The 27509-nt window shown below is 42.5% G+C and overlaps 3 gene segments (V, D, J or C); all 3 read left to right on the plus strand.

The window, feature by feature from the left end:
* Positions 1-4333: 4333 nt before the first annotated feature.
* LOC123464692 lies at positions 4334-6046 on the plus strand. The segment is given in 2 exon segments: positions 4334-4629; positions 4762-6046. Coding segments are annotated over 2 exon segments (543 nt in total).
* A 2418-nt stretch (positions 6047-8464) lies between these two features.
* On the plus strand, positions 8465-11700 carry LOC112587969. The segment is given in 2 exon segments: positions 8465-10460; positions 10591-11700. Coding segments are annotated over 2 exon segments (519 nt in total).
* Positions 11701-16212: 4512 nt separating this feature from the next.
* Positions 16213-17871, plus strand: LOC112587966. The segment is given in 2 exon segments: positions 16213-17202; positions 17333-17871. Coding segments are annotated over 2 exon segments (534 nt in total).
* The last annotated feature ends 9638 nt before the right edge of the window (positions 17872-27509 follow it).

Genomic DNA, 27509 nt, shown 5'->3' on the forward strand with positions numbered 1-27509 from the left:
TTGAGTGAGTGAGTTGCTTTGCGACCCTATGGACTGTAGCCTGCCAGGCCTCTCTGTCCATGTCATTCCCCAGGCAGGATTCTTCGAGTGGGTTGCCATTTTTCCCTCCAGGGTATCTTCCTGACCCAGGGACTGAACCTAGGTCTCCTGTATTGCAGACAGATATTTTTTTCCATCTGAGCCTCCAGGGAAGTCCTTTCCAAAATTTTACTCACCTCACAGGACCACTTAGTTCACTATCCTTTTTGAGTTCCTAACGCCCTCCCTTACTTAAGAAAGGACTATTGGATGTTGTAGAAGTTATCAAGGTGCTGCTCACAGTGCTCACAGTGTAATAAGAAGCCATGGGCACAGGAAGAGAGTAGAGTGACATGGGAAGCCACCTGCCTTTAACACTCAGGAACACTGTTCTGCTTCGCTGGACGGGAGAGGGAGGAGGAAAAGGGACAGGAATGCAGGCAGGAGGGGAGGACAGGCCCAGACTTTGTTCTTTCATCCCAAACACTTTTGTATACATTTGATATCATCCTTAATAAAAAGATGAATTGAAATTAGCTGGATTCAAACTTTTCATCTGCATCACAGCATGATTTCTGAGGTACTCCTTAGCCTCTCTGTGCATCAGTTTCTTCATATGTAAAATGGCAATAATAGAACCTACTTCATGGACTTAAGAATCAAAACCATTTATATATCTCTGTTTGTTTAAAATCATTATAAAATGAAATTATATATAAACACACCTGCTTGTGTGTTTTATATAAATAAAATTTTAAGCACAGGTACATATTATGGCATCTTGATATAGCAAGTTTCACTCACTGATGACCATTATTAATATAAAAGGCAGAGTTTGTTCCAGTACCTACATTAGATTTTCATTCATGTCATTTTTTTTATAACACAAAGTTTCTCCTTATTTTTCAAGAAAGGAACCAAAGCTCAGTGAAAAGCCAGGGCCATGTTGGCACTGCTAGAAATGCTGCCTACAGGGTTTGGTAGCCCTGTGGTCAGTGTTCCCATTCTCAGCAGCCCCTCCAGACAAGCCCCCGGTCCTGACAGAGAAGAGCAGGTGACTTATGTTCAACATAAAAGTGCCCTTCTCAGCACCAGGCAGGGCCACTTTAATTCCCCTGACTATATAACTGAGGTGTATTTTCCCATATTTGTTGACAGATCAATGAAAGAATGCTCTAAGACATGATCAATATTCACTGCAGCCTTCAAACTGATTTGCTTTCAGCCTTGCACACAGTTAATGAACATTCAGCAAAGTTCCACATGTCAAGATAAAGGATAATGAAGAAATGGCATTTTTCACCTAAAAAAAAATATACTGCTATTGGATAACTTGTGAGACACAATATCTCTGTAAATTAAGGTGAGATTTTTTCTCTTTTTATTTTAAGACTATATAAACACTTTTTCAATATATCTGAAACACAATTGATTGATGGATTAATTTTCCCTGAGATGATGTGATTACTGGCAAAGTGGATATTCTCATCCTATACCCAGTTTGAAGGCAGACTGCCATTGGACTGGAGTGAGTTTTTCATGTGCTCCAAGAAACTAGGAGAAAGTATCACCCCCTCCCAAAGCAGGAACGTCTCCCTACTCCTCTGCTCCTGATCAGGAATATGGAGCCACTTGGGTCAGTGCTCTGCATCTCTGCTACAATTGGGCCCATTGCACAGAGTTTACCCTCTGCATCTCTGCAGGCTAAACTCTTGTCTGCAACTTCAGGACCAGACTTTCTATAAGGACAGTGAGGGACACAGAAGGAGAAAAGAGATATATGTTTTATTTCTGGGCAGTCTAGGAGATGTGGCATAAACACCGAATCATTGTCATTTTAAAATTTATAGGCACAACTATAAAAATGCAGAATTTAATAGTTATAATGGTTTTAATATTCCTGAAGGGTGTAGTCCCCATCCTTATTTAACAGGGGTATGTCTGAACACTCACCTGAAGGTAAACACAGATTTCCTCCAAACAACCTAGAGTCCTGCACAATGGGTGTTGGACACCTGAGCACTGGGGCTTCAACATCTTGATAAACAGGGCATAGGAAGGGAGAGGGAGATGAAAAAACAAAATGAAATCTGAACAGTGAAAGGAAAGTATCCAAGCAGGTTTTATTCCCCTGGATATAACTGTGTCAGCTCTCTCCTTCTGGTGTGATCCCTCATTCCACATCTCTGGGTCCAGGCTAGTGGGACTACAGACAAGGCAGAAGATTTTTTTTTTTTAACCTGCTCCTCAGTCAACTGAAAGAAGTTTGAGATAGGAATCATGTCTGGTTTTGGTTTCCACGTTGTAAACAACTCTGTAAGTTTCCAGAATGAATGCTGGAGCCTAGGGATTCCTGAACATGCACAACAGTTTAAGAGAACCTTTGTGATCCACTGAGCCAGAGAGTCCTGCCAGCATGAGAACTTGACTCAAGACCCTAATTTTAGGGGGAACTTTGGTCCAGGGGATAGGGCTCTGTGCTCCCAATGCCGGGGGCCTGAGTTTGATCCTTGATCAGGGAACTAGATCTCACAAGCCGAAATTAAGACCCAGCATAGCCAAAAGCAAAAACAAACAGAACAGCCCAGCAAACAGCTGTGCATTAAAAAAAAAATACCCTAATTTTAGAAAAACAGGTCATTTTGACTGTTGAGAAATTCTATGTCCATTAACAGGTATCATTTGAAGAAGATTGCTCTTGTGTTCAATTGACTTGGTCATTGCCATTTACAAACGTTTATTTCTAATTGGAAGACAATTGGAAAGCTACAGGTAAAAGGATGATACTAGAATCCTTCCCAACGCCAAACACAAAATAGACTCAAAATGGATTAACGACTTAAATTAAGGCCAGAATCCATAAAATTCTTAGAGGAAAACATAGGCAATACACTCTTTGACATACATTGCAGCACGATCCTCTTTGACCCACCTCCTAGAGTATTGGAAATAAAAACAAAAATAAACAAAGCAGACTTAATTCAACTAAGAGTCACAGCATTGTTCCTGGGTGACAGCACTGCCTGAGAGCCCGTGTCAGGCCACCTGCAGCCGCAGCGTTGCCATGCCTTAGATGGCGTATGTCAGCAATAAACAATGTTTTCACTTCTTACCATAATACAGTCTTACTTTGCATAAGGCAAACCCAACCCTAGAGAAAACAAGCTATGAAATGACCGCTTAAATCTTCTTCTGGGTTCACTTTACTGGCACATATAATTGCACAGGAAACCAGACCAATGGGCTGACAGACACGGAGCAAACAGTTCTTTCCACAGAGATTCCTGAATCCTTAATAAAACAAACAAACAGAAGACAGAGGAACACCACGCACACGAGCCTCTGGAATGAAGAGTGCCTGGCTAACGTATTAGGCATCTAAACTTGACATCCTAAAAAAAATGCTTAGTTGAGTTAAAACCACTATGTGACAAGAAGCGAAAGGATAGTGATTGTGTTTCAAGAACCAAGGTCCCTAATTAAGCTCACCTGTCCCTCATGAGGCTAAAGGGGTAAGGTTGCCATCATCCAAGGATGGTCCAACTCCACCCCACTCTCCCCCGCAACCCCTGCCTTGCACTTATCTCTCTCTCTCTCTTTTTTCAACATTCCTCCTCTCTGGTACAGAGGTCCACAGTTTTTAGGTATTTCAGGATCTCCGTTCTCCTATTCTGTCTCAATCCCACAATGAGACAGCTGCACTATTACTGGTAAACCCCTCGTGCACTGGTGCCTGGAAGCTGCCCCCATGAAGTAAGCTGGGCAATGTCAGTGCTCATCTCATCTGTTTTCCTTATCTCTGTGCTACCTGATGTTCAAGGTCCAAAAATAGTTTTCCAATTGGAAGATCAACTCTACCATTATCAGTGAAAAAGAAGTCATGTATTTTACTTTTATTGTGTTTTACAAAGCTGTCATTCCATGATAAATCAGGATAATAATCTTATCACTTAACTACACATTATTTGACATCTGCCTTAGATAAAATTTTCTCCACGGCATGTTGACAGAGTCAACATAAATATAACTACTTCACAGAAATGACTTTGGTTTAGGAGGAAGCACTTTCCATTCAGGGGGATCCTTCTCTGACCCATGGGAATCTTGGAGACACATGCAAGGAAGAAAGCTCTGACTATTCCATCTAGAAATGTTAACTGGGTTTTCTTGCTAAACTAGAGATACCTGTACCATGCAAAAAATTATGGAAGTAAGAATAGAATATTTCCTTCAGCACGCTTATGTTTAGGACTCTCTTCTTAGGGTCCTGTCCCATTCTCCTGTATGTACCCCACAAGCTATTACCAGGAGGAATAGGTCAGACAAAACTGTGGTGCAATTTTCACGATCACCACCAGAGGGCGCGGCTTCCTTCAGATGCGGTTCCTCATTGTATTCAGGAGCTGGTTTCACTTGCCTGCTTTGTAGCCACAAGACAGAATATTGCTGCAGTACAGAAAGGGGCTCTCAGTTTCTGAGCGAGGAGCTTCTGTAACATCCAGATGAAGACTAGATTTGTTAGACTGGTGTATTGCAGGGAACAAGGATCGTTTTCTTTGGCGAACATGCATTCTGCCACTCACTCAGTTCTTCTGATCATCTTAATATTCAGTAAGTAACATTGTATTCTAAATGTTAATTATTTTTCACTTTCTTATAATTGTGGGCAAGTTTTATTTTTCTTCTCTGACTGAAAACTCTCCTCCTGTACATTTCTACCATAACAAAGTGATTCTCTTCCAGGAGGGACCAATGGTGACTCAGTGAACCAGACAGAGGGCCCAGTGACTGTCTCAGAGGGGGCTCTCATGACCCTGAACTGCATTTACCAGACTCCTAGTTCGTCTCCCTATCTTTACTGGTATGTCCAGCATCTCAACAAAGCTCCTCAACTCCTCCTGAAGGGCTTAACAGCAGACCAGAAGGTAGAGCATGAAAGTTTTCAGGCCACTCTTGTTAAGCGTGACAGCTCCTTCCACCTGCAGAAACGGGCAGTGCAAGCATCAGACTCGGCTGTGTACTACTGTGCTCTGAGTGACACAGTGAGAGAGGGCTGCGGGGGAGCTGAGCACAAACCCCGAGTGCAGATGGGGCTCTGGCTGTGGACAGCCCTGCAGGGGGGTTGTTGTTTCTGTCTTAGGTGTTTTATGCTAGCTGTGTTGTTGTTTATGTACTAAGTCACGTCCGACTCTTTTACTACCCTATGACTGTAGTGGGCTCTTCTGTCCATGGGATTTCCCAGGCAAGAAGACTGGAGTGGGTTGCCATTTCTTTCTCTTGGGAATTATCCCAACCCGGGAATGGTACCCGTGTCTCCTGTTTGGCAGGCAGATTCTTTACCACTGAGCCACCGGGGAAGCCCCTGTTTTATGCCAGAGACATTTTCAAAGTACTTCCAGCTCTGAAGCTGAGTGCCAAGAATACTGCAATTCTTGGATTGGTCTACAGAGAGGAATCTGGGAGGGACAGTGAAGAGAGGAATCTAAAAGGCCTTCTCCAGAAATGCCTGTTTTGAGCCCAGTGACATTTCTCCAGATGGCATAGAATTCCTGGAAGTGACATTAACTCTGTTCAATGACAGTTCAGTTGATATATGCTGAAATATGTCACAACCTGTTGATGAAAACTTCCAGGGCACCTCATTCATGGATGAACGTATGACCTTGAAGCTACTGTCTGATTTTTATAATTCAGACCACAATTTTGTGTCTTGCTGAGTTTCACCTGCAGACAGTCTGTCTTTAGTGTCTGGGACCTTTACACTCTCTTCCCTTGACTTTTCCAACTCTTATGGTTGCTCAAGAAATGCTGCTGCTGTGAGTCCCATGAAGATGGTTTCCTGAGAAGATATTCCTTCTGTCAAGGACCCTGGGGGTCAGAGCAGTCTAGTCAGTGAACATTTTGTGCATGAGGTGTCTTGCTTCTATGTTGGTGACACAGCTCCACCCTCATCTTGTCATCATGGCAGCTCTTTACAGAATGCTAGGTCATGATCGCGATTCTGGTCTTGAGGATCTGTGCTGTGAGAAATTCTGCCACAGGTATACATGTATACCTGTGGCGAATTCATTTTGATATTTGGCAAAACTAATACAATTATGTAAAATTTAAAAATAAAATAAAATTAAAAAAAAAAAAACAAAGTAAAATGAAAAAAAAAAAAAAAAGAAATTCTGGACATAAACATGACCATGTAACCTGACATATTATCTTCATCACTGTACTGAGGCCTCTGATCCTTTTGAAATGTGTCAAATTCAGTGACCAAGGAAACACTCAGTCTGTTAGTGAAAAGAGGGATTCTAAATTCTTGACGTATTCACAATGTTCCCACATCAGAGGAGCAGAAAGCAGAGAAATGTGTGCCTCTCACTGTAACTTGCAATGAATGAAACTCACCGAGAGAAACTTATCCTGGCATTCTGGAGGTCTCTGAACCTCACCGTCCTTTATCCCTCTTGGGTGATTCTGTGGGACTGACAGGTACAGATGATGGTTTTGCAGAGCCTGAGCCTTCTGTGATTTCAGAGGCTCTTCTTAAGAAAAAGAAAATGCAATTGCAGAATCAAGTTTCTTGGGCTCAGGACACTATGGGATCCTGAAATATAAGCTGAATTTGCTTCATGGTAGATGACACCATCCTTATGGCAGAAAGTGAAGAGGAACTAAAAAGCCTCTTGATGAAGGTGAAAGAGGAGAATGAAAAAGTTGGCTTAAAACTCAACATTCAGAAAACGAAGATCATAGCATCTGGTCCCATCACTTCATGGGAAATAGATGGGGAAACAGTGGAAACAGTGTCAGACTTTATTTTTGGGGGGCTCCAAAATCACTGCTGATGGTGACTGCAGCCATGAAATTAAAAGACATCACAAAGAGCCAACAAAGGTTCATCTAGTCAAGGCTATGGTTTTTCCTGTGGTCATATATGGATGTGAGAGTTGGACTGTGAAGAAGGCTGAGTGCCGAAGAATTGATGCTTTTGAACTGTGGTGTTGGAGAAGACTCTTGAGAGTCCCTTGGACTGCAAAGAGATCCAACCAGTCCATTCTGAGGGAGGTCAGCCCTGGGATTTCTTTGGGAGGAATGATGGTAAAGCTGAAACTCCATTCTTTTGCCAACTCATGCAAAGAGTTGACTCATTGGAAAAGTCTCTGATGCTGGGAGGGATTGGGGGCAGGAGAAGAAGGGGACGACAGAGGATGAGATGACTGGATGGCATCACTGACTCGATGGACGTGAGTTTGAGTGAACTCCAGGGGATGGTGATGGACACGGAGGCCTGGTGTGCTGCGATTCATGGGGTCGCAAAGAGTTGGACATGACTGCAGACTGCCATTGGAGTGGACTGAGTTTTTCACCTGTTCCGAAACTAGGAGAAAGTATCACCCCCTCCCAAAGCAGGAACATCTCCCCACTCCTCTGCTCCTGAGCAGGAATGTGGAGCCACTTGGGTCAGTGCTCTGCATCTCTGCTACAATTGGGCCCATTGCACAGAGTTTACCCTCTGCATCTCTGCAGGCTGAACTCTTGTCTACAAATTCGGGACCAGACGTTCTGTAAGGGCAGTGGGGGGACACAGAAGGAGAAAAGAGATATATGTTTTATTGCTGGGCAGTCTAGCAGATGTGGCATAAACAGTGAATCATTGTTATTTAAAAATTTATAGGCACAACTATAAAAATGCAGAATTTAATAGTTATAATGGTTTTAATATTCCTGGAGGATGTAGTCCCCATCCTTATTTAACAGGAGGGGTGTCTGAACACCCACCTGAAGGTAAACACAGATTTCCTCCAAACAACCTAGAGTCCTGCACAATGGGTGTTGGACACCTGAGCACTGGGGCTTCAACATCTTGATAAACAGGGCATAGGAAGGGAGAGGGAGATGAAAAAACAAAATGAAATCTGAACAGTGAAAGGAAAGTATCCAAGCAGGTTTTATTCCCCTGGATATAACTGTGTCAGCTCTCTCCTTCTGGTGTGATCCCTCATTCCACATCTCTGGGTCCAGGCTAGTGGGACTACAGACAGGGCAGAGGATTTTTTTTTTTCCTTAACCTGCTCCCAGTCAACTGAAAGCAGTTTAAGATAGGAATCATATCTGGTTTAGGTTTCCACGTTGTAGACAACTCTGTAAGTTTCCAGAATGAATGCTGGAGCCTAGGGATTCCTGAACATGCACAACAGCTTAAGGGAACCTCAGTGATTCGCTGAGCAAGAGTCCTGCCAGCATGAGAACTTGACTCAAGACCCTAATTTTAGGGGGAACTTTGGTCCAGGGGATAGGACTCTGCGCTCCCAATGCTGGGGGCCTGAGTTTGATCCTTGGTCAGGGAACTAGATCTCACAAGCCGAAATTAAGACCCAGCACAGCCAAAAACAACAACAAAAAAAAACAGAACAGCTCAGCAAACAGTCATGCATTAAAAAAATACCCTAATTTTAGAAAAACAGGTCATTTTGACTGTTGAGAAATTCTATGTCCATTAGAAGGTATCTTTTGAAGAAGATTGCTCTTATGTTCAACTGACTTGGTCATTGCCATTTAGAAACATTTATTTTTAATTGGAAGATCATTGGAAGCTACAGGTAAAAGGATGACACTAGAACCCTTCCCAACTCCATACAGAAAAGAAACTCAAAATGGATTAACAACTTAAATGAAGGCCAGAATCCATGAAACTCTTAGAGGAAAACATAGGCAGTACACTCTTTGATGTACATCACAGCACGATCCTCTTTGATCCACCTCCTAGAGTATTGGAAATAAAAACAAAATAAACAAATCCGACTTAATTCAACTAAAAGTCACAGCATTGTTCCTGGGTTGACAGCACTGCCTGAGAGCCCGTGTCAGGCCACCTCCCAGCTGCCTGCAGCCGCAGCGTTGCCACGCCTTAGAAGGGTGTATGTCAGCAAAGAACAATGTTTTGACTTCTCACCATAATACAGTCTTACTTTGCATAAGGTAAGCCCAACCCTTGAGAAAACAAGCTATGAAATGACCGCTTAAATCTTCCTCTGGGTTCACTTCACTAGCCCAGATAATTGCACAGGAAACCAGACCAATGGGCTGACAGGGACTGAGCAAACAGTTCTTTCCACAGAGATTCCTGAATCCCTAATAAAACCAACAGAAGACAGATGAACACCACATACAGGTGCCTCTGGAATGAAGAGTACCCAGCTAACATATAAGCATCTAAACTTGACATCCTAAAAAATACTTAGTAGAATTAAAACAACTATGTGACAAGAAGTGAAATGATAGTGATTGTGTTTCAAGAACCAGGTTACCGAAGTAAGGCCACCTGTCCCTCATGAGGCTAAAGGTGTAAGGTTGCCGTCATCCAAGCATGGTCCAACTCCTCCCCCCCAACTCCTCCTCCCACTCCTGCCCTGCGCTTATCTCTCTCTTTCTCTCTTTTTGTCAACATTCCTCCTCTCTGGTACAGAGGTCCACAATTTTTAGGTAGTTCAGGATCTCCGTTCTCCTCTTCTGTCTCAATCCCACAGTGAGACAGCTGCACTATTTGGGGTAAATCCTTAATGCACTGGTGCCTGGAAGCTGCCTGCATGAAGTAAGCTGGATAATGTTAGTGCTCATCTCATCTGTTTTCCTTCTCTCTGTGCTACCTGATGTTCAAGGTCCAAAAATAGTTTTCCAGTTGGAAGATCAACTCTACGGATATCAGTGCAAAAGAAGTCACATATGTTATTTTTATTCTGTTTTACAAATCTGCCATTCCATGATAAATCAGGATAATAACCTTATCACTTAACTAGACATTATTTGACACCTGCCTTACAAAAAATTTTCTCCACAGCATGTTGACAGAGTCAACATGAATATAACTACTTCAGAGAAATGACTTGGGTTGAGGAGGAAGCACTTTCCACACAGAGGGCTCCTTCTCTGACCCATGGGAATCGGAGACAGACACAAGGAAGGAACCTCTGACTATTCCATCTAGAAATTGTAACTGGGGTTTCTGGTGAAGCTAGAGATACCTGTACCATGCAAAAAATTATGGAAGTAATAATAGAATATTTCCCTCAGCACGCTTATGTTTAGGACTCTCTTCTTAGGGTCCTGTCCCATTCTCCTGTATGTACCCCACAAGCTATTACCAGGAGGAATAGGTCAGACAACACTGTGGTGCAATTTTCACGATCACCACCAGAGGGCGGGGCTTCCTTCAGTTGCGGTTCCTCATTGTATTCAGGAGCTGGTTTCACTTGCCTGCTTGTAGCCACAAGACAGAATATTGCTGCAGTACAGAAAGGCGCTCTCAAGTTTCTGAGCGAGGAGCTTCTGTAACATCCAGATGAAGACTAGATTTGTTAGACTGGTGTATTGCAGGGAACAAGGATCGTTTTCTTTTGCGAACATGCATTCTGTCACTCAGTCAGTTCTTCTGATCATCTTAATATTCAGTAAGTAACATTTTATTCCAAATGTTAATGATTTTTCAGTCTCATAATTATGGGTAAGTTGTATTTTTCTTCTCTGAGTTAAAACTCCTCTCCTGTACATTTCTACCATAACAAAGTGATTCTCTTCCAGGAGGGACCAATGGTGACTCAGTGAACCAGACAGAAGGCCCAGTGACTGTCTCAGAGGGGGCTCTCATGACCCTGAACTGCACTTACCAGACTGCTGATTTTTCTGCCTATGTTTTCTGGTACGTCCAGCATCTCAACAAAGCTCCTCAACTCCTCCTGAAGGGTTTAACAGCAGACAAGAAGGTAGAGCATGAAGGTTTTCAGGCCACTCTTGATAGGAGTGACAGCTCCTTCCACCTGCAGAAACGGGCAGTGCAAGCATCAGACTCGGCCGTGTACTACTGTGCTCTGAGTGACACAGTGAGAGAGGGCTGCAGGGGAGCTGAGCACAAACCCCGAGTGCAGATGGGGCTCTGGCTGTGGGCAGCCCTGCAAGGGGTTGTTGTTTCTCTCTCCAGTGTGCTATGCTAGAGGTATTGTCAAAGCACTTCCAGGTCTGCTCCTCAGAGCCAAGGACCTAGGAATTCTTCAGTTGCTCTACAGAGAGGAATCTGGAGAGGGACAGTGCAAAAAGGAACCTAAGAAGTTTTCTCCAGAAATGCCTGTTTTCAGCCCATCGACATCCCCCTAGATAGAATCCCTTAAAGTGACATTAACTCTTCAATGACAATTCAGATTATATATGCTGAAATATTTCACAATGTGTTAAGGAATATTCCAGGGCACATTGTTGATGGATGACTGTGTGACCTGGAAGCTAGTCTCTTGTTTTTAAAATTCAGGCCAAGATTGTGTATCCTGCTGAGTTTCACCTGCAGACACTCCATCTTCAGTGACTGGAGCTTTATTCTCTCTTTTCTTGACTTTTCCATCCCTTCTGGTTGCTCCAGAAATCCTGCTGCCTAAGTAAGTTCCAGGAGGAGAGTTTCTGAGAAGATATTCCTTCTGTCAAGGGCCCTGTGGATCAGAGCAGCCCACTCTGTAAATATCGCAGGTGTTGTGTGTATTGTTTGTATTCAAACTGGGTACAGGATATTCTCTTTGCTAATAACCTCTTCTCACGGAAATGAATGCCAAAGAATGTTCAAATTACCATACAATTGCACTCATTTCAAATGTTAGCAAGATTATGCTCAAAATCCTTCAAGCTATGCTTCAGCAGTACATGAACCGAGAACTTCAGATGTACAAGCCGAGTTTAGAAAAGGCAGAGGAACCAGAGATCAAATTACCAACACCGGCTGGATCACATAAAAAAGCAAGGGAATTAAAAAAAAAAATCTACTTCTGCTTCATTGACTATGCTAAAGGCTTTGATTGTGTGGATCACAACCAACTGTGGAAAATTCTTAAAGAGATGGGAATACCCAAGAAACCTGTATGCAGGAGAAGAAGCAAGAGTTAGTACTGTACATGGAACAATCAGATCAGATTAGATCAGTCGCTCAGTCGTCTCTGACTCTTTGCGACCCCATGTATCACAGCACACCAGGCCTCCCTGTCCATCACCAACTCCCGGAGTTCACTCAGACTCACGTCCATTGAATCAGTCATGCCACCCAGCCATCTAATCCTCTGTCGTCCCCTTCTCCTCCTGCCCCCAATCCCTCCCAGCATCAGAGTCTTTTCCAATGAGTCAACTCTTTGCATGAGGTGGCCAAAGTACTGGAGTTTCAGCTTTAGCATCATTCCTTCCAAAGAAATCCCAGGGATGATCTCCTTCAGAATGGACTGGTTGGATCTCCTTGCAGTCCAAGGCACTCTCAAGAGTCTTCTCCAACACCACAGTTCAAAAGCATCAGTTCTTTGGCGCTCAGCCTTCTTCACAGTTCAACTCTCACATCCATACATGACCACAGGAAAAACCATAACCTTGACTAGATGAACCTTTGTTGGCAAAGTACTGTCTCTGCTTTTGAATATGCTATCTAGGTTGGTCATAACTTTCCTTCCAAGGAGTAAGCGTCTTTTAATTTCATGGCTGCAATCACCATCAGCAGTGATTTTGGAGCCCAAAAAAATAAAGTCTGACACAGTTTCCACTGTTTCCCCATCTATTTCCCATGAAGTGATGGGACCAGATGCCATGATTTTTGTTTTCTGAATGTTGAGCTTTAAGCCAACTTTTTCACTCTCCACTTTCACTTTCATCAAGAGGCTTTTGAGTTCCTCTTCACTTTCTGCCCTAAGGGTGGTGTCATCTGCATATCTGAGGGTATTGATATTTCTCCTGGCAATCTTGATTCCAGCTTGTGTTTCTTCCAGTCCAGCGTTTCTCATGATGTACTCTGCATAGAAGTTAAATAAACTGGGTGACAATATACAGCCTTGACGTACTCCTTTTCCTCTTTGGAACCAGTCTGTTGTTCCATGTCCAGTTCTAAACTGTTGCTTCCTGACCTGCATACAAATATCTCAAGAGGAAGATGGAACAATGGACTGGTTCAAATTTGGAAAAAGAGTACTTCAAGGCTGTATATTGTCACCCTGCTTATTTAACTTACATGCAGAGTACACCATGAGAAATGCTGGGCTGGATGATTCACAAGCTGGAATCAAGTTTGCCAGGAGAAATATTAACAGTCTCAGATATGCAGATGGTATCACTCTAATGTCAGAAAGTGAAGAGAACTAGGTGAAGGGTGAAAGAGGAGAATGAAAAAGCTGAATTAAAACTCAACATTTAAAAACAGATTATGGCATCCGGTCCCATCACTTTATGGCAAATAGATGGGGGAAAAAGTGGAAACAATGACAGATTTTTTCTTAGGTTCCAAATTCACTGCAGATGGTGACTGCAGCCATGAAATTAAAAGACGCTTGATCCTTGGAAGAAAAGACGTGACAAATCTAGACAGTGTATTAAAAAGCAGAGACATTACTTTACCGACAAAGGTCCCTGTAGTCAGAGCTATGGTTTACCCAGTAATCATGTATGGATGTGAGAGTTGGATCATAAAGAAGGCGAAGGGGCAATCTTGAATCTGGAATTTTGATGCAGTTACCACCAGCGTCCTAAAACCTGCTAGAATACTGAAACTGAAGCTCCAATTCTTTGGCCACCTGATTGTGAAGAACTGATTCACTGGAGAAGACACTGATCATGGGAAAGATTGAGGGCAAGAGGAGAAGAAGGTGACAGAGGATCAGATGGCTGGATGGCATCACTGACTCAATGGACATGAGTTTGAGCAAACTCTGGGAGATAGTGAAGGACAGGGAAGCCTGACATGCTGCAGTTCCTGGGGTCGTAAAGAGTCAGACATGATCTAGGGACTGAACAACAGCAAAAGCAGGGAAAATTAATTCATCAATCAGTCATGTTTCAGACACGTCAGAGAAGTATTTATGTACTCTTACAATAAGCTATCTTGGCAGTGGAGTGGGCTTTTCACCTGCTCAAGAGACTAGGAGAAATTACCACCCACTCACCAAGCAGGAACATCTCCACACTCCTCTGCTCATGAGCGGGAATGCGGAGCCACTTTGGTCACTCTCTGTGTCTCTGCTACAATCGTGCCCGTTGCACAGAGTGTCCCCTCATCTTTTCAGGCTGAACTCCTGCCTGCACCTTCCGGGAGCAGACTTTCTGGAAGGACAGTAGTGGGCACAGCAGGTGGGAAGATATGAATGTTTACTGCTGGGCAGTCTGTGAGATGTGGCCAGGATACGGAATCATTGTCATTTCATAATTTATAGGCATGTGTGTATTGTGTCTGGTACTCAGTTGCTAACTGGCATCCGACTCTTTGCAATCCTGTGGACTGTAGCCTGCCAGGCTCTTCTGTCTGTGGAATTTTACAGGCAAGAATACTGGAGTGGGTTGCTGTTTTCTCCTCCAGGGGATCTTCCTGACCCAGGGATCGAACCCTCATCTCCTCAATTGGCAGGCAGATTCTTTACTGCTGAGCTACTGGGGAAACCCAATTTATAGACACAACTACTTAAATGCAGAGTTTAATAGTTATAGTAGTTTTATGGTCTTGGCAGATATAGTCAGCATCATCACTTAGGGTGAATCTGGACACCCACCTGAAGGTAAGCACTACCTTCCTCCCTGACATCCTAGAGTCCTGCACACTGGGTGCTGGCCACCTGAGCACTGGGGTTTCACATCTTAATAAAGAGGCCACAGAAATGGAGAGGGAGATGAAGGAACAAAAATAAATCTTAACGGTAGGGAAATAAAGCATTCTAGCAGGTTTTATTCCCCCGGTGGTAACTGCATCAGCTCTCTACTTCCAGTCTGATCCCTCATTTCACATATTGGGGTCCAGGCTAGTGGGAGTAAAGATAGGGCATAAAGTTATAAGTCACTCAGTCGTGTCCAACTCTTTGTGACCCCATGGACTGTAACCTACCAGGCTCCTCCTTCCATGGGATTTTTCAGGCAAGGATACTGGAGTGGGTTGCCATTTCCTTCTCCAGGAGATCTTCCCAACCCAGGGATTGAACCCAGGTCTCCCACCTTGTAGGCAGACGCTTTACCATCTGAGCAACCAGGGAAGTAGTGTGTGTGTGTGTGTATATATATATATATATATATATATATATATATATATACCCACATGCTCCTCAATCAACTGAAAGCAATTTGAGATAGGAATTGTATCTGATTTTGGTTTCCACATTGCAGACAACCCTGTAAATTTCCAGGATGAATGCTGGAAGCTAGGGATTCCTGAAAATGCACAAGAGTTTAAGAGAATCTAGGTGATCTGATGAGCCAGAGAGTTCTGCCAGCATGATAACTTCAACTCAAGATTCTAATTTTAGGGGGAGGGTTGGTTCAGTGAATAGGACTCTGCACTCACATTGCAGCAGGCCCAGGTTCGATCCCTAGTCAGGGAACTAGATCCCACAAGCCTAAACTAAGACCTGGAGCAGACAAAAAACAAACAAAAAGAACAGCTCAGCAAACATGTGCATTAAAAACGATCCCAGTTTTGGTAAGAACTAACAAAATTCATTTTAACTAGTGAGAAAATCTCTGTAGATGAAAAAGGCACATTTGAAGAAGACTCTTCTTGAGTTCAACTGACTTAGTCACAGCCATTTTTACTGGATTGACAACGCTGCTCTGAGCGCCCGTGTAAGGCAACCTCACAGCTGTCTGCAGCCACACGTTCCCATGCCTTAAAATGGTTTATGTGAGCAAAGAACAATGCCAGCAATTCTTACCATAATATAGTCGGACTTTGAGTAAAATAAACCCTATCCTAGAGAAAAGAACAAGCTATGAAATGACCCCATTAAATCTTCTGCTGGGTTCGCTTCACTGGCACAAATAATTGTACAAGAAACTAGACAAACAGGCTGACAGACACTGAGCCGACAGTTCTTTCCACTGAGATCCCTGAATCCCTAAGAAAACAAACAAACAAACAGAAGACAAATCGATGCCACACACGAGCCTCAGGAATGAAGAGTGCCCAGCTAATATACTAACCATCTAAACTTGATATTCTAAAAAAAAAATACTTAGTTGAATTAAAGCAAGAATGTGACAAGAGGTAAAAAGACGTTTGAAGAACCAGGTTACCTAAGTAAGGTCACCTGTCTCTCATGAGACTAAAGGGGTAAGGTTGCTGTCATCCAAGGATGCTCCAATCCGACCCCCCCCCCCCAACTCTCCCCTCCAAGTCCTGCCTTGCACTTAACTCTCTTTCTTTCTTGGTCAACATTCCTCCTCTCTGGTACAGAGGTCCACAGTTTTTAGGTATTTCAGGATCTCTCTTTTCCTATCCTGTCTCAATCCCACAATGAGACAGCTGCATTATTTTTGGCAAATCCCTCATGCACTGGTGCCTGGAAGCTGCCTCCATGGAGTAAGCTGGGCAATGTTAGTGCTCATCTCATCTGTTTTCCTTATCTCTGTGCTACCTGATGTTCAAGGTCCAAAAATAGTTTTCCAATTGGAAGATCAACTCTACCGTTATCAGTGAAAAAGAAGTCATGTATTTTATTTTTGTTATGTTTTACAAATATGTCATTCCACGATAAATCAGGATAATAACCTTATCACTTAACTGCACATTATTCGACACCTGCCTTACAAAAAATTTTCTCCACGGCATGTTGACAGAGTCAACATGAATATAACTACTTCAGAGAAATGACTTGGGTTGAGGAGGAAGCACTTTCCATACAGAGGGATCCTTCTCTTACCCATGGGAATCAGAGACACATGCAAGGAAAAAACCTCTGACTATTCCATCTAGAAATTGTAACTGGGGTTTCTGTCGAAGCTAGAGATACCTGTACATGCAAAAAATTATGGAATGAATAATAGAATATTTCCCTCGGCACGCTTATGTTTAGGACTCTCTTCTTAGGATCCTGTCCCATTCTCCTGTATGTACCCCCACAAGCTATTATCAGGAGGAATAGGTCAGACAACACTGTGGTGCAATTTTCACGATCACCACCAGAGGGCGGGGCTTCCTTCAGATACGTTTCCTCATTGTATTCAGGAGCTGGTTTCACTTGCCTGCTTGTAGCCACAGACAGAATATTGCTGCAGTACAGAAAGGGGCTCTCAGTTTCTGAGCGAGGAGCTTCTGTAACATTCAGATGGAGACTAGATTTGTGTATTCCAGGGAACAAGGATCGTTTTCTTTTGCGAACATGCATTCTGCCACTCACTCAGTTCTTCTGATCATCTTAATATTCAGTAAGTAACATTTTATTCTAAATGTTAATGATTTTTCACTTTCTTATAATTGTGGGCAAGTTTTATTTTTCTTCTCTGACTGAAAACTCCTCCTGTACATTTCTACAATAACAAAGTGATTCTCTTCCAGGAGGGACCAATGGTGACTCAGTGAACCAGACAGAAGGCCCAGTGACTGTCTCAGAGGGGGCTCTCATGACCCTGAACTGCACTTACCAGACTGCTGATTCTGCTCCCTTTCTTTTCTGGTACATCCAGCATCTCAACAAAGCTCCTCAATTCCTCCTAAAGGGCTCAATGTCAGACCAGAACCCAAAGAGTAAAGGTTTCCAGGCCACTCTTGTTAAGCGTGACAGCTCCTTCCACCTGCAGAAACGGGCAGTGCAAGCATCAGACTCGGCTGTGTACTACTGTGCTCTGAGTGACACAGTGAGAGAGGGCTGCGGGGGAGCTGAGCACAAACCCCGAGTGCAGATGGGGCTCTGGCTGTGGGCAGCCCTGCAGGGGGGTTGTTGTTTCTGTCTTAGGCGCTTTATGCTAGCTGTGTTGTTGTTTATGTACTAAGTCACGTCCGACTCTTTTACTACCCTATGACTGTAGTGGGCTCTTCTGTCCATGGGATTTCCCAGGCAAGAAGACTGGAGTGGGTTGCCATTTCTTTCTCCTGGGAATTATCCCGACCCAGGAATGGTACCCACATCTCCTGTTTGGCAGGCAGATTCTTTACCACTGAGCCACCTGGGAAGCCCCTTTTTTATGCCAGAGACATTTTCAAAGTACTTCCAGCTCTGAAGCTCAGTGCTAAGAACCCTGCACTTCTTGGATTGGTCTACAGAGAGGACTCTGGGAGGAATAGTGAAAAGAGGAGTCTAAAAGGCCTTCTCCAGAAATGCCTGTTTTGAGCCCAGTCACATTTCTCCAGATGGCATAGAATTCCTGGAAGTGACATTAACTCTGTTCAATGACAGTTCAGTTGATACATGCTGAAATATGTCACAACCTGTTGATGAAAACTCCCAGGGCACCTCATTAATGGATGAATGTATGACCTTGAAGCTACTGTCTGAGTTTTATAATTGAGACCAAAATTTTGTGTCTTGCTGAGTTTCACCTGCAGACACTCCATCTTTAGTGACTGGGACCTTTACACTCTCTTCCACTGACTTTTCCAGCTCTTATGGTTTGTTGCTCAAAAAATGCTGCTTCTGTGAGTTCCATGAAGATGGTTTCCTCAGAAGATATTCCTTCTGTCAAGGGCCCTGTGGGTCAGAGCAGTCTAGTCAGTGAACCTTTTGCGCATGAGGTGTCTTGCTTCTATGTTGGTGACACAGCTCCACCCTCATCTTGTCATCATGGCAGCTCTTTACAGAATGCTAGGTCAAGATCGTGACTCTGGTCTTGAGGATCTGTGCTGTGAGAAATTCTGGACATAAACATGACCTCATAACCTGACATCTTATCTTTATCACTGTATTGAGGCCTCTGATTCTTTTGAAATGTGTCAAATTCAGTGACCAAGGAAACACTCTGTCCATTAGTGAAAAGAGGGCACATGGACTTTTGTTGACCCGTATTTTAAATTCTTGACATATTCACAATGTTCCCACAGTAGAGGAGCAGAAAACAAAGAAATGAGTGGCTCTCACTGAAACTTGCAATGAATGAAACTCTCTGAGAGAAATTTGTCCTGGCATTCTGGAAGTCTCTGAAGCTCACCTGTCCTTTATCCCTCTTGTATGATTCTGTGGGACTGACAGGTACAGATGAAGGTTTTGCAGAGCATGATCCTTCTTTGATTTCACAGGCTCTTCTAAAGAAAAAAAAAATGAAATTGCAGAATCAAGTTTCTTGGGCCTAGGACACTAAGGGATCCTGAAATACAAGCTGAATTTGCTTCATGGTAAAGTGACTTCACTTTCACTTTTCACTTTCATGCATTGGAGAAGGAAATGGCAACCACTCCAGTGTTCTTGCCTGGAGAATCCCAGGGACAGGGGAGCCTCATGGGCTGCTGTCTGTGGGGTTGCACAGAGTTGGACACGACTGAAGTGGCTTAGCAGCAGCAGCAGCAGCAAACCCTCTTCATAAACTTTACCCTCCTCTTTAAGATCAAAGCATTATAACCATCTTATTTTGTCCTGATATTGGCAGGTTAGAACCCCCCAGGACTCTTTCTGTTCCAGCACTTGATCTGTAATCAATATGAGTATTTTCAGCTCTTTCACTTTTTAAATAACAGCTTTAAAAAGATAATTCACATATCATCACCTTCACGTTTTTACCTGTACAGTTGAGTGGTTTCTAGCATGTTCACAGAGCTGTGCAGTCATCACTACTGTGTGATTCCAGAACACCACCCCAGGAAGAAACTTTGTACCCATTCGCAGTCACTCCCGTTCCCGTTTCCCTCAGACACTGGCATCCATTCCTCTGTTCTCTGTCTCTATGGATTTGATGGTTCTGGGCGATTCCTAGAGATAGAATCAGATTGCATATGACTTTTAGTACCGTCTTCTTTCATCTAGTGGAATCACTCCATGGCGTGTCTCCGTATCAGTTCTTCACTACTCCTTATGGTCACTTAATAGGCTGCTCTGTGATACCACCTATTCTCCTTATCCATTCTTCACTTGAAGAATGATTGTTTTGGAAACATTTTGGTTATTTCCACTTTTTAGCTCTTATAAATAATGCTGGTATGAGCACTCATATGCAGGAGCTCTATTGCTCTAAATGAATGTACTTCCAGCTAGAGGTTTGACTTTTTGTGTTTTCATATTTGTTTCATTTCATTTTGCTTTATTTGGCACCAACATTTCCTTATGGTTGTAAAATGAGTAAGTACAAGAGAAAATGCTCTTTAAAATTATGATTTAATGCTTACATGAGATATAATCATTCCAAGCTATACCTGCATTCATTCAGGAACACTTTTTGAGCACATACTCATATATGTCAGTCACATGAATAAGTGTTGAGAATATAGTATACATGACCAAGTCTCCTGCTTTAGGACTGTATTGCTTTAAGACACCACACGTGTCTTAAAATAATGTTTCTTTCACAAATCATTTTATTCACTCACTGAGCTCTGCTTGTCCCCAATATGTGACATTGACAGGTTTATGGGCAATGGGCTAAGCTTTTAAATCCCTCTCCACCTCTCAGGTAGATACTAGGAAACTTCCAATTTACAAATGACAAAATTGAGGTGTAGAGATGTTTGGTAACTTAATCAAGGTTACATAACCAGTTAGGACCAGAACTTGGGTAGGATGTCAATCATTCTGAGGCATGACTAATATTCATAAAAGCTAATTGATAGAACCATCATGAAATCTGTTTCTTTTTTGTTAAATACCATTGCCTTCTTAGAATTTTATAATTTTTGAAATTATTTTTGATGAAAATTAAGTTAATGCAGTAATGAAAATTGTACTTTACTCAATGGGCAATCACAGGAGTCTGTATATGTTCCTGAACACTGAAGCCAAAAAATTGCAGTCATCATCTTTTATGTCTTTGAACATAAAGTTGCTCAGATTCTCTGTGATTGACTAACCTGCTTATTCCAGGGCTTATAGCTGAGCCTCAGTAGCAATATTAAAGAGGATATACATTACAGGTCTTTGCCATGACAATGAGGAATATTTTTCAAATAAAAAAAACCCCTTCGTGTGGCAAATATATCTCCTCATTGGGACTGTTCTGCTACAGTGTATATCTTATTAAAGCAAATCCTTTTTTTTTTTAGACATTAGTAAGTATGGATCTGGGCTTCCCTGGGGGCTCAGTGGTAAAGAATCCGCCTGCCAATGCAGAAGATCTTCCTCAGGATGAGTAAGATCCCTGGGTTGAGCAGATCCCCTGGAGAAGGATATAGCAACCCACCCCAGTATTCTTGTCTGGGAAATCCCATGGACAGAGGAGCCTGGTTGGTTACAGTTCATGGGGTTGCAAAGAGTCGGGCTCAACTTAGTGAGTAAACAGCAACAAATAGGGGTATGATGAGGAAGTTTCATTGACTTTTCTAAGCACATTAGTAATTTGTGCCAAAGCAGAAACTTTCAAAGGCAATTTTCTCTCAATAAAGAAGCCTAAAATCTAGTGTTTGCTTTAGTGGCTTCAAGAATTTCTAGGGTTTTCAGTTGAAAGCTACCTGATGAAGCTGAGAGGGAGGGTTAAAAGAATGCTGGTCCATCTTCCTCTCTCGCATTAACCAGATTGATTTATCAAGAATTCTCCAGGTCAGAATACCAGAGTGGGTAGTCACTCCCTTCTCCAGGGGACTTTCTCAACCCAGGGATCAAACCCAGGTCTTCCACATTGCAGGTGGTTCTTTACCAGCTGAGCCACCAGGCAAAGCCCTTATGAAGAACAAAAACATTTAAAATTTTGATGACCTTGGTCTTACATGTTCTCATGGACCTATGTCTAGAGCAGTGAGACACAACTCCCAATATTTAAGATGGCAAAGACTTTTAAGACTATGATGCAGGGAACAGATGTCAATGGAGATTGAACTCTGCTGGCATTTCTAACAGGATTTCTATTGCTTTTGATAATGCTTTGGCTCCAGATTTGTGTATTTTTAGGGTTTTCCCTATCCCAATTTCCACCACAATTAATATGTGTGGTTGGAAGTGTTGAGGGTGATTCAGAAATATATGTATTGAGTTTTAACAGGAGTTCTTATATTTAGGCACTGGCTAAAATTTTCTGAATTTACTTTTGTTTACACACACACATACATGTAAATTGTGATCACATATACATGTATTTCTCCCCCTGCTGCTATTTAACATGGCACACACTTTACAGATTTTGTGACGCAGAGGCATGATATGAAATCGCTCATAGACAACCAAATATTTCGCAGGTAACTTTTACCAGATTCATAGGAGGCGGGAACAGAGATTGAAGCGGAAAATTCTGCCTTTCTGTTAGAGTCAAAACCCCAGTGTTACTTTTGATTCTCTAATCCAAAGGAGGATGAACTGAACATGATTCCGTTTTACCACTGTTTATTTCTAGTCTGATAGTGTTCTGATTCGACAAACTGATGTGCAGAAGTCTAGCATTTCCCTCCAATAAAGGAAGCGTGTGACATGACAAGGACAAACGGCCCTCCAGCTGCTGACTCAGTTTCCTGCGTGGGGCAGAAGCATCACACGCCCAGGAGCTCTGCCTGGACCTCTTGAGCACAGGGTGCAGAATTCAGATCTGGATCTGAAATGGAGCAGAGGTCACGTCACTGTAGGGAGGAGCTGCCCATATGCTGGTTGCCAGTGCACCGAGGGCAGGCAGAACCTCTGTCTGTCTTGGTGAGGATGGCCACACACAGGACTCATGCCCCTCTCTCAGTGCCAAGGTTGTGGGGAGGGCAGAGCATTGTTACCTGATGCATCTTGAAAGGGAGTTGAATGGGCAATGGAAGCAGGGCATTATGTCCTAAGCCACTTCATCCCCTATACCATCATGGTTGTAAGTAAAGGCTCTTTCCTGCAGGATCCAGCATGACCCAGAAGGTAACTCAAACCCAGTCTGCAATTTTTGTGGTGGAGGAGGAGGCCGCAACCTTGGACTGTGTATATGAAGCTGGTAGTTATGGTTATTATTTAAAAATCAGACATCACATTGAAAACTGGATTTCTAGCTTCTCTATAAAATATCTAAGAGCACAACATCCTCTGGGGTAGAGGTCAAAAGTCATGTTTGATTGCATAACGCCTTTGATATAGACTCATTTTATCTTTAAAAATCTATGCAGATTTACCATTCACAACATGAATAGCCCAAAAATAAAATTTTAAATTGTTAGTCCTAATATAGAAGCTGATCCACAAAGCAAACAAATTGGAATTAAAATCTCATGGAAATATACCTGTTTTTTTCCCTGTGATTTTTATCATCACAGCATGGATCCCAGTGTGAAAATTTTCAGTAGTTTATTCATTAATTCTTAGTTTTCTGGTAAGCATTGGGGAAACATTAGTTGGCAAGACAGATGTGATGTCTGCTTTGATGGAGCTCATGTTCCAGGGAGCTGTAGTGGTATCCAGTACAGGAACATAGGCATAAAGGACATTTGATATCATCCTTAATAAAACAATGAATTGAAATTAGCTGGATTCAAACCCTGTCATCTGCATCACAGCATGACTTTTGAGGTGTTCCTTAGCCTTTCTTGGCATCAGTTTCTTCATATGTAAAATGGCAATAATAGAACCTACTTTATGGGCTTAAGAATCAAAATCATCTATACATCTCAATCTGTTTAAAATCATTATAAAATTAACTTATATAGAAACACACTTGCCTGTGTGTTTTATAGAAATAAAATTTTAAGCACAGGTACATATTATGGCATCTTGATACAGCAGGGATTACTCACTGATGACCATTATTAATATAAAAGGCAGAGTTTGTTCCAGTACCTACATCAGATTTTCATTCATGTCATTTTTTTTATATAACACAAAGTTTCTCCTTATTTTTATTTTTTATTTTATTTTTTAACTTTACAATATTGTATTGGTTTTGCCATATATCAACATGAATCCTCCACAGGTATACACATGTTCCCCATCCTGAACCCTCCTCCCTCCTCCCTCCCCATACCATTCCTCTAGGTCATCCCAGTGCAAGAGCCCCAAGCATCCAGTATCGTGCATTGAATCTGGACTGGCAACTCATTTCATATATGATATTATATATGTTTCAATGTTATTCTCCCAAATCATCCCACCCTCTCCCTCTCACACAAAGTCCAAAAGACTGTTCTATACATCAATGTCTCTTTTGCTGTCTCATATACAGAGTTATTGTTACCATCTTTCTAAATTCCATATATATGCGTTAGTATACTGTATTGGTGTTTTTCTTTCTGGCTTAGTTCACTCTGTATAATAGGCTCCAGTTTCATCCACCTCATTAGAACTGATTCAAATGTATTCTTTTTAATGGCTGAGTAATACTCCATTGTGTATATGTACCACAGCTTTCTTATCCATTCATCTGCTGAAGGACATCTAGGTTGCTTCCATGTCTTGGCTATTATAAACAGTGCTGCGATGAACACTGGCATACAAGTGTCTCCTTCAATTTTGGTTTCCTCAGTGTGTATGCCCAGCAGTGGGATTGCTGGGTCATAAGGCAGTTCTATTTCCAGTTTTTTAAGGAATCTCCACACTGTTCTCTATAGTGGGTGTACTAGTTTGCATTCCCACCAACAGTGTAAGAGGGTTCCCTTTTCTCCACACCCTCTCCAGCATTTACTGCTTGTAGACTTTTGGATCGCAACTTCCATCCAGGAAGAGAGTCTTAAAAAGAGAGAAGTTTCCAGACACCGGGAAACACTCTCACTGCCGAGTCTGTGCCGAGCCTTGGAAGCACAGAGGGCAACATAACAGGGAGGAAAAATAAATAAACAATTAAACCCCACAGCTTACGAGCCCAATGGTAACTCCCGCAGTGGAGAAGCAGTGCAGATGCCTGCACCCCCACTAGCAAGCGGGGGCTGGGCAGGGAGGCGCGAGCTGCATCGCTTAGAGTAAGGATCTGGCCTGAATGCCCTGAGTGCTATCTGAGCGAACTAACTTGGGCTAGTAAACCAGACTGTGGGATATCTACCACAGGAAAAGCCAGCCCTAACCTAAGACACCACCAGGCCCTCCTGCAGAACAAAGAACTGAACAGAGATAGCCAGCTGCAGACCACCCACCTCCGGTGACAGGCAGACAGAGCCAGAAGGGGGCAATCGCAGCCCCAGAGAGACATTATCTACAAAACTGTAAGCAGGCTTCTTTGCTAAATAAGACTTCTTGGGGTTCTGCATGGTCAACATCCACCTGAGAAGGTGCACCGGTTGTACACCCAGAAAACCGAGCGGCGGGGAGGCGATAAGAACCTCATCACCTGAGCTTCTCAGACTTGGGAAGGGCACAAAATGCAGGCCCAACAGAGTCTGCACCTGTGAGGACTACCCGAGTGCCTGAACCTGAGCGGCTTGGACCTGGGAGGTCCATGCAGCCCAGGGCCAGCCTCGGATGGTTCCCAATGGAGCAACCTAGAGCCTGAGTAGTGTGGGCAGGGAGGGTACATGCGCCGTGAGTAGGGGCAGGCCCAGTGTGGCTGAGACACTGTGAGCACACACCAGTGCTATTTGTTTGCAGCGTCCCTCCCTCCCCACAGCGCAACTGAACAAGTGAGCTTAAAACAAAAAAAAGTGTCCACCACCGCCCCCTTTGTGTCAGGGTGGAAATCAGACACTGAAGAGATCAGCAAACAGATGAAGCTAAAACAGAGGGAACCGCCTTGGAAGCGACAGGTGCAATAGATTAAAACCCTGTCGTTAGTACCGACTACATAGGAAGGGGCCTGTAGATCTTGAGAAATATAAGCCGGACCAAGGAACTAGCCAAAAATGAACTGACCCCACAATACCCGCAACAATACCAGAGAAAGTACTAGATATATTTTTACTATTTTTACGATCATTATTTCTTTCTTTTTCTTTTTAAATTTTTTTAAAAAATTTAAGTCCTCTATTACTCCTTTAATTTTCACTTTTATAACCTATTACTTTGCAAAAAAAAAAAGACCCTATTTTTTTAAAAGCAAACTTCATATATATATTTTTTATAATTTTTGTGACTTTTTTTTCTCTTTCTTTTATTTTTTTTCTTCTTTTCTTTAACATTGTATTTTTGAAATTCCAAACTCTGCTCTAGATTTTTAATTTTTGCTTTTTGGTATTTGTTATCAATTTTTCACCTATATTTTTTAAAATAATTTTTGTGACTTTTTTTACTCTTTATTTTTCTTCTTCTTTTCTTTAACATTGTATTTCTGAAATTCCAAACTCTACTCTAGATTTTTAATTTTTCCTTTTTGGTATTTGTTATCAATTTTGTACCTTTAAGAACCGAATCTTCAGTACCCATTTTTATTTGGGAGCGAGGTAACTGGCTTGACTGCCCTCTCCCTCTTTAGACTCTCCTTTTTCTCCACCAGGTCGCCTGTGTCTCCTCCCTAACCCCTCTCTGCTCTACCCAACTCTGTGAATTTCTATGTGTTCCAGACGGTGGAGAACACTTAGGGAACTGATTACTGGCTGGATCTGTCTCTCTCCTTTTCATTCCCCCCTTTTATCCTCCTGGCCACCTCTATCTCCTTCCTCCCTCCTCTCTTCTCTGTACAACTCCGTGAACATCTCTGAGTGGTCCAGCTGTGGAGTGAACATAAGGAAGTGATTACTGGCTAGCCTGCTCTCTCCTCTATTGATTTCACCTCACCTCATTCGGGTCACCTCTAACTCCTTCCTCCCTCTTCTCTTCTCCATGTAACTCTGTGAACCTCTCTGGGTGTCCCTCACTGTGGAGAAACTTTTCATCTTTAACCTAGATGTTTTATCAATGGTGCTGTATAGAAGGAGAAATTTTGAGACTACTGTAAAAATAAGATTGAAAACCGGAAGCAGGAGGCTTAAGTCCAAACCCTGACTCCAGGGAACTCCTGACTCCAGGGAACATTAGTTGACAGGAGCTCATCAAACGCCTCCATACCTACATTGAAACCAAGCACCACACAAGGGCCAACAAGCTCCAGAGCAAGACATACCATGCAAATTCTCCAGCAACACAGGAACACAGCCCTGAGCTCCAATATACAGTCTGCCCAAAGTTACTAAAAAACCATAGACATCTCATAACTCATTACTGGACACTTCATTGCACTCCAGAGAGAAGGAATCCAGCTCCACCCACCAGAACACCGACATAAGCTTCCCTAACCAAGAAACCTTGACAAGCCACCTGTACAAACCCACACACAGCAAGGAAACACCACAATAAAGAGAACGCCACAAACTGCCAGAATACAGAAAGGACACCCCAAACTCAGCAATATAAACAAGATGAAGAGACAGAGGAATGCCCAGCAGGTAAAGGAACAGGATAAATGCCCACCAAACCAAACAAAAGAGGAAGAGATAGGGAATCTACCTGATAAAGAATTCCAAATAATGATAGTGAAATGATCCAAAATCTTGAAATCAAAATGGAATCACAGATAAAAAGCCTGGAGACAAGGATTGAGAAGATGCAAGAAAAGTTTAACAAGGACCTAGAAGAAATAAAAAAGAGTCAATATATAATGAATAATGCAATAAATGAGATCAAAAACACTCTGGAGGCAACAAATAGTAGAATAACAGAGGCAGAAGAGGGGATTAGTGAATTAGAAGATAGAATGATAGAAATAAATGAATCAGAGAGGAAAAAAGAAAAACGAATTAAAAGAAATGA

Source organism: Bubalus bubalis, chromosome 11, assembly GCF_019923935.1.
Source record: "Bubalus bubalis isolate 160015118507 breed Murrah chromosome 11, NDDB_SH_1, whole genome shotgun sequence".
Lineage (NCBI taxonomy): Eukaryota > Metazoa > Chordata > Mammalia > Artiodactyla > Bovidae > Bubalus > Bubalus bubalis.